Here is a 14,343-nt window from a genome sequence, read left to right as displayed (position 1 = left end):
ACATGCTTTTGCACGACACGATATTCTGCGCTAGCTCATTAAAAAGCAACGCGGTAAGCGTTTGGCCATCAATCAAGGCGCGCCAGAGAAAAGGGAAGGACTCACCTTCTTCAGGCGCCCACTCTTTGTCCCCACAAAGGCCACGCAGTAGCCGTTGTAGACGTAGGAGATGACGGAGGTCATGCGGTCGCGGCTCTCGGTGTAGAGGGCGTGTCCGGATACCAGCCGGGAGCCGCCCAGAGGCTGGTTGATGTCCAGGCCGCAGAAAGAGTCGTCGATGGGCACCGGCTGCGCGTGGGGACAGTGGCAAGACAAGCGGGGGTCAAAGGCCGTCCCCTTTCACGCGCGACGCTGCTGCGCAACGCCCACCCTTGGGATGGACGTGCGCCTCGCGAATCCCGCACGGTGCACTACGCCATATTTTGCACTATCATCCTCAGAATTGGACAGTTTCTTCCACTCCGTCTACCCCATAATACGCTCGGAATGGAAGTCTGTTCATTTACCGGCGCGGCATTATTACTGCCCCTCTTGCTCCATTACGGTTATTTTTTTGAAATGGCGTACTTTATGATTTACTCGAACGCGGACTATAGTCTGCTGGGGGAAGGGAACAGAATAAGAATTTCATTGTGTAGCGCTACTATGCATATGAGAATTAAAGCTGTCTTTCAATCCGCTGTATAAGGAGCACCGGATTGCGAGGCCCGCTTTCAGTTTTTGTGAGTATTGAAGACCTTCAGGTGTGCCTTATAGTGTGGAAAATACCAGCGTTTTATCAACCCGCTTTTTGAGCGCAGGATGGGGACGTTTGCTTCATGATTTTTTCTCCCATTCCTTGCATCTTCTTGTCCTCGCCCAAGTATCCAGCAGCCTTTTTTTTTTCTCTTGTGTGGGACTGTGCTGGACCATTGGACTTTTCGCCATCAAATGATTTTGAATTACGGCCGACGCGCCTGGGGCGGCGAAGCGGCCGGCGGGTCACGTGACCCCGCTCCAGTTCAGCCCCCTCGCTCTCGCTTTCAGATGCTGAGACACGTTGCGCTTCGTCCCTGCTAAATTCTGAATGTTGACTTGTCCGCAAAGCCTTGAGAATGCGCGTTCCGTCTCCTCTTCATCCCTCCGTACGCGCTTGTGTCGGCAACGTTTGTGCGGGGAAACCGGAGGGATTTTCGACGGTGGGAAGGGGAGGGAGGGCGATCGTTGACAAACGCGCCCTTCACTCGAATGGATTTCCTTCTTTTCACATGAGCCGCATCGCCGCTCTCCCTTCCAAAAAATGGCGCTCTCTATGTATTCCGATGCGCCAATGTAATTCCAATTGTATTTGCTAGCATTTTTGATGCGTTTTTCTAAGATTCTAATGGTTCATTTCAATGGTTTAGGAGCATTTTGGATGCATTTTTCTAAGATTCTAATTATTCATTTCAATGGTTTAGGAGCATTTTTGGGGGCTCGGAACAGACTAGGCTAATGTCATGTAAAAAAACATTCTGCTTGCGAAAAATTCACATTGTTGATACGGGTGTATGGGTGTGTGTGTTTCAGGATTTTCATGTTTGGCCACTGCCTTCACTTGAATTCGTTTCCTCGTTCTCACATTAGCGGCTACGGTGACGTTCCACGTCGCTGCTCTTGAATATAAAACGCGACGCTGTCGACGTAAATATGGAGCAAATAAACGTACATAGGCACATCGCACGCAGCAAATGGGCCGATGTTTTTTTTTGGGCCTCCGCAGCATTTGGCGGCGATTACATGGGACGGTTTGGCCGAGGCTAGGCGGAGCGGAGGCAACCCCAAAGGGCCCCATCCGTGGTTTTGGCCCTCCTCCGCTTTATCACAAATCCGACTCGGGCAACAAAGCGGAAAAAAAAACCTGCAGCCACTATCTCCACTGGAGCTGCGAGGCTAAAAATAGTGGGTAAGTCTTCATCAAAGAGTAGTGTAACATTTAATCCAAGCGGCGAGCGCGGTGGCGATCCCCTTTCTCTCTCCTTCACATTCAAGTAATCTCATTAAAAAGTCTTTCATTGGGAATGCAATCGGAAGCAAGTATCGGAAATTCCTCTCCCCGCGCCGCTATCAATCCCTTTGCTCCGACTCGCGTTTAATTGGTAGACTCGGCGCGCGATAGTCGACGGGCGCCGAGCCGTCCCGATAAGACGCAATCCCGCAGATGCGGCCGCTCTCCTCGCGGCCGGCTGATAAATCTTCCATGGGTCGCTGTGTGTGAATCCCTAAGCTGGTCCTGGGCTCCGCTCGCCAGCCTCGGCCTCGGCCTCAGACTCAGACGCGGCCTCGCAGCCGCAGCCGCAGCCGCAGCCGCAGCCTGGCGGGCTGAAGGATCCGCAGGAAGGAAAAGGAGAGTCGGGGGGATCATTGAGGATCCCGCCGCCTGCCCAATTTTAGCAAGGAACCTGAAGAAAGATGCTTTGACTCAATGTGGAAAATTAGGGCGAACCACGCAAGAGTTCCAAAGTCATATACGCAGTCGAGGATTTATTTCCACGCCTGCGAGTATTCGGACCTTTTTTTTTCCACATCACTCCGGCAGTATTTTAGCTGAGACTAAGCGGTCCGGCCATTTTGAACTTTGACATGTTGTCACTCTCGGGATGGAATTGCTTTCCCTGTGATGTGAAATATTCAAAGGACTGGACAGAATAATGCACAAGCGTTAATCCAACGCTCGCCCCTCAGGAAACAAACAAACAAAACAAAAAACTTCCGCACCCCCAACTCACCGCACAGAATATGAATAGGTTTATAATGTATGAAACCAGCATGAGCATACCTAAAACTTTGTTTTTTAATATTAACAAATGGCCGCAATACGCAGAATATGCAGAAAGAACGCGCACGCACACATACGGGAGCAATACCGTACAGTCATACAAAACGCCTTTGTTCCTCCGTATCAATGACGTCATACCGTACATCATCCTGGCAGACTAAAGCGGCGCCGTTGGATTTAACGGTCCGTGGACGTCGTTGGCGCGGCTCGCGTCCTCGTGTTAAACATCATTTGTATCAGCTTAGCCGCTTCCTCATCCGTTGACGGCCATTTGCATAATCCATAATATGGGAGGGATTCACGGGGAAGAAGGCGCTCTTATTTCACACGTAAATATTGGGCTTGCTGGCCCGCGTCACGTGACACAGTCCCGCCGCGCTACAGCTGGCGAAATGGAGCGGGCGGCGGGCGCAGCGTGGCAGCTAAGGCCCGGCCGGCGCCGTTCGGCGCACGCTGGGATGATTTGAGATTCCGCCCAAGGAAAACTAGGCACTCGTTTGTCACTGCGCTTTCCTTCAGCCCCCGCGCCGCCCTCGCGCTAACCTCTTGTCGCACCTCGGAGACAATCAAACCCAACGGTGCCTCCCTATGATAACCAAGCGCCTACACCATTACACTAATGATTAAGGCGGCGCTTTTCATAAAAGTGCTCAACTATTTGCCCGCAGGGAGAGCTTAGCAAAAAAGTCTTGCCGATCGGAGCCTAACTCCATACATGCCAACATACAACGCCGATCACGAGCTCCTATTAGAAATACGCTGAGCGCGCAACGCATGGGGGTATTCTCCATTGTCAATTACGGATTAAAGACCATGGAACGCCGCCGCGGCCTCCTGGGGGCTAACGGATACATCGGGACTCTTGCAAGTGAAAGGTCATATATGTATATCTTTATATCCATTTTCTCGAGCTTGCCGGCGCCTATCCCGGCTGGCTTGGGGCAGTAGGCGAGGGACCCCCTCAACTGCTTGTCGGCCAATCGCAGGGCACAGAGAGAGAGAGATAGGACGGAGAAAGAGGGTAAGAAACAGGTGAGAGAGAGACAGAGAGGGTGAGCGAAAGCAAGAGAGAGAGGGGGAAAGAGACGAACGGAGAAACAAAGGCGGGGAGATGGAGAGAGGACAAAGACAAACGGAAAGAGGAGAGACAGAGATGGATGGAGGGATGAGAGGGAAAGAGGAGGGATAACAACAGAGAGAGAATCAGAAAGAGCAGCGACGGAGGGGTGGATACAAGGAGGGATGGGAGAAGCAAAGAGGAGAAATACAGGCAAAGAAACAGCGGGGACGGACGGACGACAACCAGCGAGAGGTGGGGACAACAAAACCAAGTCGGAAAGAGGAGAGCGACAGAGAGAGAAGGATGGATGCAAAGAGGAGAGGCCGGGAAATGACAGCCAGAGGGAGAGCGTCGGAAAGAGCGGAGACGCAAAGAGACGAAAGAGAGAAATAAGAGCGATACGAGTCAGCGAGAGACGGAGGAGGCGTAACTGACCGCTTTGGTGCACTGCACATCCTTCCCGAGAAGCCAGTTGAGCTCCAGGTGCCCCTCGCCCTGGTAGCAGGACCGCAGGCGCTCCTTGATGCGCGTGTCCACGTCGCGGATGGTGAAGGCGCACAGCGCAGAGTCGTCGGGCGGTCGGCGAAATTGCTTCTGGCCCTTGGAGAAGACGGCGAAAAGCACGTCGTCCTGAGCGCCGATGTGAAGCGCCGCCGCCAGGACGGCGCCGGGCTTGCCCAGGTAGGCGGCCTGCAGGAGGCGGTACTCCACGCCGTTCTTGACGCAGCCCACGGGCAGGGAAACGTAGGAGTGAAACTTGCGGTCGTCCCTGCACAGGCGAACGATGCGCGAAGTGTAGAAGAGGTCGGCGGACGACATGCCGTTTTCCGGCGTCTCGGGCTGAACCGTCAGAAAGTACACAAAGCCGCCGCTGGCGAAACCGTAAACGTAGTGGATGTCGAAGTGGGACACCAGGGCCAGCGTGTCCGAGGGAATCTTGATCAAGGACGACACGAAGTCCGTGTGCAACTCGTAATCCAGCATCGCCGAAGACTCCGGGTCGCGGGGAAGCTTTCGGCTGGATATGGTGGGGAAGTAGTCCTGTTTCCCGCCCACGGCGGTGCCGATAAACAGGGTGCCGTCTTGGCCCCGCGAGGGCACGATCACCCCGTACATGGTCCCGGTCTGATTGACGCTGGAGAGGTAGTGCTCTTTCTTGTGAGAGGGTTCCACCAAGATAAAAAGGTCGTCCAGCCGCAGGAGCTTGCAAACGCCCTGGTAGAGGCTGCCGCAGGCCAGCAGCCGGTTCTGCGAGTAGTCGATGAGGAGGAGCTTGTTGACGTTGTCGGTGGCGACCAGGGGCTCCGAGCAGGGCTGCACGATCAGGGGCGGGTAACAGGCCTTGTTGTCGTCCTCCGGGCCCGTGTCGTGGGACACCAGCAGGGTCAGGTTGCCCGAGAGCTTGTAGACGCGGTTGACGGCGCCGATGTAGACGGCTCCCGTGGTTCGGTGGACCGTCAGGTGGTTGAAGAGCCAGTCCCGCCGCTCCGGGCGGAAAGTGGTCAAAGCCTGCCCGCTGCACCGGGCGAGGAACGCCAGGAGCCAGGCGGCCAGCAAAGGAGCCCGCAGGCCCATCCTGGCCCGGGCGCAGAAAGTCCCGCCCGAAGCCCTCGTGTTTGCCGGGCCCTTTGGGAAAGGGCGAAGGGCCGACGGATGAGGGGAGGGGAACCGACGGAGACCTTCTTGCTCTGCTCGCCCGGGGCTAACTCGTCCGTCCGAGGGTCACCGGCTTCTGAGGGAAGAAAAGAAGAGGGGAGAGCGCGGTTAATCAACCCGACTCGCGACCGAGAGCCGGGGCGGGCGAGCCGGGTAAAAAGACGATGGGAGCGAACGGTTACCGCGCTCGCTCCGAAAAGGGGCTGCCCGGGCGCGGCGCGAAAATCCGGGCGAGGGAGACGAGCCTGACCCGACTCATCCGCCGGCCCCCCTACTCACCTAGCAGCTCGCCCAGCTAGCGCTGTGACGGCGCGTCACTCGCGGGCATCGCGTCGCCGCGACTCGATTTCAATTAGCGCGGGAAAAACTCATTTCTCGAGAAAGAAAATCAGCAATCCATCCCTTTGTCATCGGGAAACGCAAACGTATGCCATTATACCACCATGCGTCCGTAGCTCGACATACATTATTTCAGTTCAAATTCATTCAGCGCACCGGCCTCTTGTTGTACATTATGTCGAAGTGAATGAGTAAGCTACTGGCACACAATTCAATCATTAAGTACTGTGCCCATGTAATCGCTTAGTGTAGGTACTTTATTTACTCAAGTAGCAACAAGTGATTACTTTAGTACTTAACTATGGAATGATCCCTTTTTTGGCCAAACGCTTGTAGAAGACTTGAAATTTCATTACATCTGAAATGGGGATATATATATATATATATATATATATATATATATATATATATATATATATATATATATATATATATACACACAAGTTGGGTATTAGCTGTCAGAGGAGTTGCTTCCAGCAGTTTTTGTTCTCCAAGGTTGCACCACAATTATCGCATTGAAAGAAGCAAGCGGACCGAACCGACATATTTTCCCACGCAAAACGAGATTGAAGGAGACGCAGGTTGCCGCCCCCATGGATAGATTTAACATAAAAATATGTCGTTGGGATTGAATGACTTAAGCGCTATATCTGACAACCCCGGCGTCCATATTTGATGGCCAAGTGTTGATACGGTGCGACGAAACTAAAGAATAAACAATATGAACCACACGCTGCCGATTTGCGGCGGTTTTTGATTCCGATCTTAACAGATTGCGTAGAACTAAATGGCGCTCACCCCTAAAGGTTTGTGTATCAGATGCAAGCGCCGCGTCGCTTATCGGCGCGCTCGATCGGAAGCAGCGGCGCGAGGGGCAAACAAGCGGCGAGACAATGGCGGCGAATCGCGAAATCAAGTAGGATTAGGCGCAGCCATCCAACGAGGGTAATTACAGGAGAGGTGCGAGGGGGGGAAACGGGGCTTGCGCGCCTCCGCCCGCCCGCCCGCCGTCATTCGCCAAGCTCTCAATTTGCATTTCCAGCAGCGACGCCGCAGCAAATCGAGGGCGACGCGCGGGTTGGGAAGAAGCGGAGGAACTACTGTATGGAGAGGATTGCCTTCGTGCCGAACTTTGGGATTTGTCCGCCGCTAACCATGATGATTTGAGAGTCTGCTTTCTTTTCCCTCTTTATCGCCCAACTCGGACTAACTTTGAAAGGCTCGTGCCATCATGGAACACAACTATATACAGTATTTACTTTCAAGCCCTCAAAATGTGCGGATCAGCCTTATCTGTACATGTGTATTTTGGGGGATATTTGCTGCATATTTATATATTCCTGAACTTGAAAAAGGAACATTTATTGTGTAATGGTTGGAGTATTATGACTTTTGAAGACTTTTGCAGGCTAAGCCAATCAACAAAGTCATTAAAAGGCTTGCAAATATCCCAAGTTGACCACTAGTGCCAAATGGGGCTTTTGGGGTGCCAACACAAACATTTCTATTGCGCCCCATTTGCAAATTGCCGTTGAAAAGATGAATCGACAAATCATCGGGTTTTCAATATGTCCGAAATTGACAATATTTCCAATTTTTATAGGCAGTATATAGGCTAAATTTGATAGCGATAGGGTGTAGCTCACAGCATTTAGAAGGGACGGCAGCACGGCATCTTGAAAGTCCTCATGTTTTGACAATCTATGCAATATCTTGGCCAAGTGTTTTGGGGTTTTTCCTCTCCTATGTCCTCGTCAGTTGTTCCAACGCCTCGGTTACTCCTCCGCGGCTAGTCATCTTCCGAGCCGTCCGCTTTGAAATGGAGGTGATTTGCTGATGGGAATATTCTCCCAAACTTCCTTTACCCAAACGACCACCGTTTTGAGATCGCAGCGAGGAAGGTTGCCCAACGCGGTCCCCCGCCCGCCCGCCCGCCCCCATCCATGCCAGCTTCAAGCACACAAGTCAAGGCGTCCTTTCCGTTTCATTACGCGTCAAAGTCCGTCGAAAAAAACCCAGCCCCGTTGTCGACAACAAAGCCAACGAGGGTGTGCTTGACCAAAGGGCGTTTTTGCCATGTTCTTTGCAAATGCTAATGGAGGCATATACTGTACTGGAAAAAATTGGTTCGGTTTGAGGGTTTGCGGTCGTGCGAAGCCGACTTGGTACGGTAGTCACCGTCTTGGTGAAATTTCAGCTCCTTAGTGTCTCCTTTTAATGCTTTTCCTTGACGTGAAATGCCTTTGAAGTAAAGCTCAAAGGATTGGACAAAATAGCGCACAAATACTAAAAGGTGGTGCTGAAAGCACCTCTCAATGAGACCGTCTTCTTTTAGCCGTGCCTCTTGAATGCACGGGGGGGCATTATACTACCTTGTCCCGTTAATTTACAGGAACACAAACAGCCCCCGACGTTTTATGGCATATTGAAAGTTTAGTAAGCCGCGTGTCTATAAACCCGGGCCCCAGGGCCATTCGAGCGGGGGAGGGGGGAGTCCCAGGCCGTCCGCCGTAGCCCAGAAGCCGTTTGTCGGCGCCCTGGTCAATTCGCCAGAACGACGCGGAAAAAAAAGCAGCGGGGATCCCTCGTTCTTTGTTTGAGTTTGCGCACGCACGCTGCGCAAAGCGGATCCCTTCGGAGGTAAAGTCAGCCGGCCGCCGGGGCGGCTTTTCACACCGGCGGTCTGCCGGCCGTTGACCCCCCCCCCGGGACTTTTCGCGCCCTTGTATGCTTTGTGTATGACATCGATTCTCATCTATCCCTTTCCGTGCGGCGCACGGGGTCCGAACGAGCCGCGCCGGCGCCGAGGCCATCCATCCATCGGCAAGTCTTTATTTAGCTTCATAGCGCGGCTGCGTCTTTGTCGCCGAGCTCGCCCATCGAGTAGCGGCTTTGAAAAGAATGAAAACAAGGCCGCCGCGAGCCTCCGCTTGATCTGCTTGAAAGCGCCGCCCCTATTTTATGGAGTCAGTTTTACAGAGGCGGAAATTACCGTATAAATGCAGACATTAGCCAGATTCGTGCCCTGACCTGGAATAAAAAAAATCTTAAAAAGGTGAAGGGGCGACTAGAATTATGGGTAGGATACCATTCAGAAAATCATCGCTGCGGGCGGCAAATAAAAAGCTGAAGGCGGGCATACGCATCACAATCGGGCCGGTATTTTACATTTTCCCTCCGTTCGGATCAAAGTCAGCAGAGGCCCCATTCTCAGAGGTCTCCGAAAAAGACCCTGCAAGCTAACTGTTAGCCCTTGTGAAAGGGAGAGCGCCAAGCACACACCGCCGCTCGATGTTTTCCTCATCTTGCAAAGGATCTGCTAGATTTCGGTATCGCTTGATACGCAGCGCCCTGATCCTTTACATCAAAGGCATTGAAAAAAAAGCCACGGAGGAGCTGAAATTTCACCCGGGCGGTGACACGGAACGACCACATAGTGACGGCAGAAAGCAAAGTGTCGCCGCGACAAACTTTGAGACCTGCCCCCCCCATAAAAAAGGTGGAAACCGGAACTCGACTTGTACTCCGAGAAACGCGGTCGGGTTATCAAAGGTACGGCTATATAACCTCCGTTGAATTTCACGTCGTACATTTTGCACTTATAGTCAATATATTTCCCAGCGATACAGTAAAAATGAGTGGAAGGGGAATATTTACGGTGAGCAATTTAGCGCGCTCCCCTAAAATTTGAAGAGAGAGAGAAATTCCATAGCCCAAACCTCAGAAGTTGTCAGGCAGACACGCTAAGCGCGCACACAAACAATAAATCAATCAATAGAATGGGCATTTAAAAACGAAAATGTGTCCGCACGGCCTTTTGTTTTCCAATAACGCTGCCATTTTCCCTCCGGTATGTCAGAGTGCCAATTTGGAAGCCTTAGTGATGATATCATTGCGTTGAAAGGCCTGGGAAACAGGCTCCGCAAAGTTCCCCTCCGCGACAAGCAATCAAGCTGATTTTTTTTCCCAAAAGGAAAGTCTGAGGCCAAACCTGAGAAAAAAATCAAAAGTCGCAAGCGAAGAGCGGCGGCAGAAACCCTCCGCCGTGGTTTTTAACGAGGCGCTAAGCCTCTGGGTAACGCAGCCCAAATGCGTCTTGAGCTCCCCCATTCATACAGCAAATGTCTGTCTGGAGATAAAGAACATGGAAATCCATCTGTTGTCAGACAGGAAAAGGAAAAAGGAGATTGTAATTTCATGCAAGGGATTAGTGCGTTATTCCCTTAATGGTGACAGCCAGGCGTGAAATCTTTACGCCTGAATCAAGGCGAGGCGTTAGCCATCAAAAGAACGCCAATAAACCCGTTACGCACTCAAGACACGTCCCGCCTTTCTCCATGTATCCCGCGCGTGAAAAATACTCCTCCATGAAGGAACATCGTTTTTTTGGAGCCGTTCGCATCGTACCGACGTTAGTTTCTTACTGTCAACGTGCCTCCGTGTCGTTTTCCTTCATTCGTGCATTTCTAAGAATTCCTTTCAGAAGATAAGAATGGACTTCCGTTGAACTCACGTTTACTTGCTACGTCACAGGGAGGAGGAAGGCCCTCGTGGCGCCGCCGCAGAGTCCTCGTAATGCCAGTGCAAGGGTAAATACACACCCGACCTTATCCGAGGAGACAGTCAAGTCTTTGTATTTTTTAGTAGTAATTTTTTTTAGTAGTTTTGTATTCCTTTCGGGAAGAGGGAAGGACAGATTTTGCGCAGAGTCGGCCGCTTCCTTCATTACTTCCAAAGAACAAACGGCCGGACAATCAACATCTCTCGAAAATCATTCAGCGCCAGGCAGAAATGTTGTTACGAGTAGTGGTTTCGCGAGGGGACCCATTTGATAGGAGGAACGGGCGTTACCGTGTGCTCTCTTGACACGTCTTTTGCGTAACTGGACAGGAACATACACACACACACACACACACACACACACACACACACACACACACACACACACACACACGGGGAATTATGGTAGATGCTGTTGAACTAATTTGACTCTTTGGACATACCTGTCAATAGCATGATTTTTCTGGAATGCTTGAACCTTCAGCATGTGGAATGTATCGATAAATGCTCATTATTATTAGGACTTTTGATCGTTTGCCCTCCAACAGGATCGCCGAAGATCGCGCCGCATTAGCCGTCGCTCTGCCGTCAGCCGCGGTAACGAGGGGACTCGCCGGCACGTCGGGCTGAGTGATATTTGCGCATTTCTTCGCCTGGCTAGGAAATGACTAGCCCGGTTCCGGCGCCAGATCCAAGCATGGGCTTCCGAGCCGCCGCGCCTAACTTTTCCCTAATCCGCGCTCGCCGCCTCGCCCCCGCCCTCCTCCAGGAAACCGCAAGCGGCTTGGGTAATTGCCGTCATTTCATCTGGTCTGCTTTCCTGTGTTGAGGCCACGGTAAAACGTCGCCATTTACGCATTACTGCAAACCGCGCATTTGAACAAGACGACAATTTGGAAGCAGAAATGTGTTTCCACTGAGCGGCGGAGGCGCTGATGATGAAATCGATGCGGAGCTCGAAACCCGCTCAAGCCGCGATTTGCTTTCAAAGCAAAGTTCCGGAGATTCTATTGCTCGTCTTTCATATGAAAGGGACGTTCCCGAGCCAAGATCCTTATGAAAAACTCCCGACGCCGACCACAAAAAGAGCGGGTTGTGCTGGATCTTATTAAAAACTATAAAAGCGCGCTCGAAAGCTACCGCCGTGTATCCCACCCGATATCCACATCCTTCGTGGCGCGCCGTTATTCAATGCGAGCCGCCCACCACGCACTGTACGATATGAAAACCGATGGGTCGGGTCAAAACGTGAGACGAGCGCGAATTCAGCCGTCATTTGAACTGATCGATATGGGGGTCGAAATGTCACGACTGTGTCAAAACAGACGAAATACCATTTCTGGGAGCGAAAAGGCAATCTAAATAGTTGGACGCCAGTGTCCTCATCTCTGGATGCGCTGAAGTCGTTTAACAAATCGACATTTGAAAAAAAAAAACAAAAAAAAAAACGTTCAACTATTTCAATGCTAGGGACGTATTTTCATAAGTTTTTAAGTCCGGGATCGATAGGATTAAAAAAACGAAGGTAAGTTTGCTTAGTTAACGATTTATGTATACAGAAGACCAAATAAACAATAAATAGTTCTCATTTTGACTGAAATTGAAACTGCTTTTAGCAGGAGACTTCAGGACACACTTCCCGATGTCCCCACGCTTGGCTAAAGAGGGATCATCAGGAACCACAGTCATTTTTGTCCATGAAAGCCTTTTTAAAAGGTGAAACGGGGGCCCGCAGCACTTGTTGAGCAGCGAGCTGCTCACAGCACTCGCCAATTTTTATTCTATTGGTGTCAGGTTCAGGCGAACTACAACGTTGACTAAACAGCAAACAAGAAGGAAGACAAAGAGCTTGAAGCGTTTTGACCCGCGAGGAGCGCGGACGGAGATGCGCTCAGTTCACCGATTTCCGACCGCTGTGGATACACTCTCTGTCCGCCCCTCTTTTGACGATTGGCCCAAGTAACAAATCCCCCTGAAAGATTAGCGGAGATATCGTGGCCCCGATTACCCGGGTGCTCGTTTCACCCCCAAGTTTGGCCTCGCTTTTCTATTTTCCGGTCTCGCGTCCGAATAAAGACGTCAGCAAGGTTTTCCTGCCGAGCAGATCCGATGTGGCTTTGTACATTGACCCCATTCAAACGGCGGCAATTTGATGGTTTATGGCAAATAAAGTTCACTGTTAGACTATGAAGCGCACACTGGAGTTGACTTTGTGTTTTGGTGAGTGGCCCTCGCCATCCTCTGACATATCATTAAAACCGTATTTTGAGAAACAAGGAGCATGTCGCGGTGACGGAGGGATAATTGAGTGTCGCGGCGCGGAACATCAAGGGCGTGCCAATACCCCCCCCCCCCCCCCCCCCCCATGTTGCCCTTCAAGCAAACAAGCGCTGCTTTATGTGTAAAGGATGACACATACGAAGGGAGCGTACCACGTCATTGTCACGCTAATGACTTTAGCTCGCCCTAAATAATAAATAAATAAATCTCTGTCATGATCTCTGACAGGCGTGGAAAATATGCAAAAGCGTGCACATAAACCAGGAAGCGTGGTAGGGATACGTATTGCCACATTCCCCCCCCCCCCCCCCCCCCCCCCCCCCCCCGCACTTGCAGCGTTTTCCGCACTGTAAGGAAGACTGAAGGTTTTTGGTTGCAATTTGCTTATAACATTTAAGGTTAATAATCAGTTGAATCCTAATTATATCCTTTCACCTTTTGATTGGTCTTGGTATTGATGGAAACGGTCTTTTAATGGAATGAAGAGATATTTTTTCCTAAGATCGCACCTTCCACAAATCATCTTTGTTCCTAGTTTCTGATTGAAAAGTTTGACTGACTTATCTGATTGTTTTGATTCTTTTTTGCGCAGCTCCATCTGGTGGATGCATGGCGCAACCCCAGCCATTACTGCACCTTCTATTCTATGCGCCTTATAATGTGATGCGCCTTGTAAATGAATCGGGCCATTCATTGAAGGTGCGCCTTGTAGAGTAGAAAATACAGAAAAAAAGTTTCACTTATGGAATTGTTTTGCTGTTCCTTCCAGACCCATCTAGTGGATGCGTAATGCAAGGCCAGCCACCAGTGCAGCTTCTATTCTGTGCGCCTTATAATGCGTTGCGCCTTATTTATGAAAACAGTGTTAAAATAGGCTATGCATCGAGGGAGCGTCTTATAACCCGGTGCGCCTTATAGTGCGGAGATTACAGTACTTTGTGTACTGCCACAAATATCCTTTGATGATGCGCGTCCTATTCCAATTAAAAGAAAGGATATTGTTGTCCTTTTCTATAAATCCACATTGTGAAAAGAATCTTCGGCAGGCGCGGGGGAAAAAAAAACGTGCGTGTCGTCACTGCAGGCGAACAGATCAAAGTGTCTCGCATAAATGCGGGGACGCCCATCAGAAGGGAGGGCGCGTCTTCCGTCGGCGCCAACAAGCCGGAGGGGACGGCAAAGAAAGAAAGGTTGCGTTCAAAGTCGACCTGCGTACGCGCCGTGACTCTATTGGAGCCGGGAACTGCGCTTGCTTCCCGATGGCAAGCACCAAGCGCGGGCTTGAGCACCGGCATCCCGCCGCGTGCCTCTTTTCATTCTTCTTTCATCTTTGTCTCATTCCATCCGCTCATTAGCTATATCCATCCAGTCATAGTCATTTCCGTCCATCCGACCGTGACAGGCACTTATGGCCGCCACTCAAGCCGATAAAACCCACCCGGAGAATAAAAGCACTTTTCTGTCGGCGTGAAGAGCGAAGCTCGCCGTGCCCGGCGTGGCGGATGGGGTCAACGACACAAGTCCAGCACAATGGAAAAAGATCCGTAAAGGCCTCACTTTTAGCGGCTCGGATGTTCTGCCGCGCCGGCGTCCGTCCGTACGGCTGTCCGCAAGGAACGTCACACAAAATATGAGCCGCACCGACCGGTGC

At 51.3% G+C, this 14,343-nt stretch overlaps 1 protein-coding gene across 3 annotated transcripts in view; it reads right to left on the bottom strand.

Moving 5' to 3' along the window:
• The window catches only part of plxna2 (plexin A2), a 130,310-nt gene that overhangs the window by 100,959 nt on the left and 15,008 nt on the right, over positions 1–14,343 (bottom strand). For 2 of the 3 annotated variants that reach the window (XM_088407633.1, XM_088407630.1), the window contains exons 2-3: positions 4,293–5,589; positions 106–288 (exon numbers count right to left, since the gene is read on the bottom strand). In XM_088407633.1, the coding sequence (XP_088263759.1) occupies positions 106–288; positions 4,293–5,432 (1,323 nt within the window). In that variant the 5' untranslated portion in view covers positions 5,433–5,589. Of the gene's footprint in view, positions 1–105; positions 289–4,292; positions 5,590–7,498; positions 7,784–14,343 lie in introns of those variants that run through there. The other variant, XM_088407631.1, reaches the window with a different exon arrangement.

Source organism: Hippichthys cyanospilos, chromosome 2 (genome assembly GCF_059441005.1).
Source record: "Hippichthys cyanospilos isolate Australia breed blue-spotted pipefish chromosome 2, RoL_Hcya_1.0, whole genome shotgun sequence".
NCBI lineage: Eukaryota > Metazoa > Chordata > Actinopteri > Syngnathiformes > Syngnathidae > Hippichthys > Hippichthys cyanospilos.
This window is presented reverse-complemented; position numbering and strand designations above follow the sequence as displayed.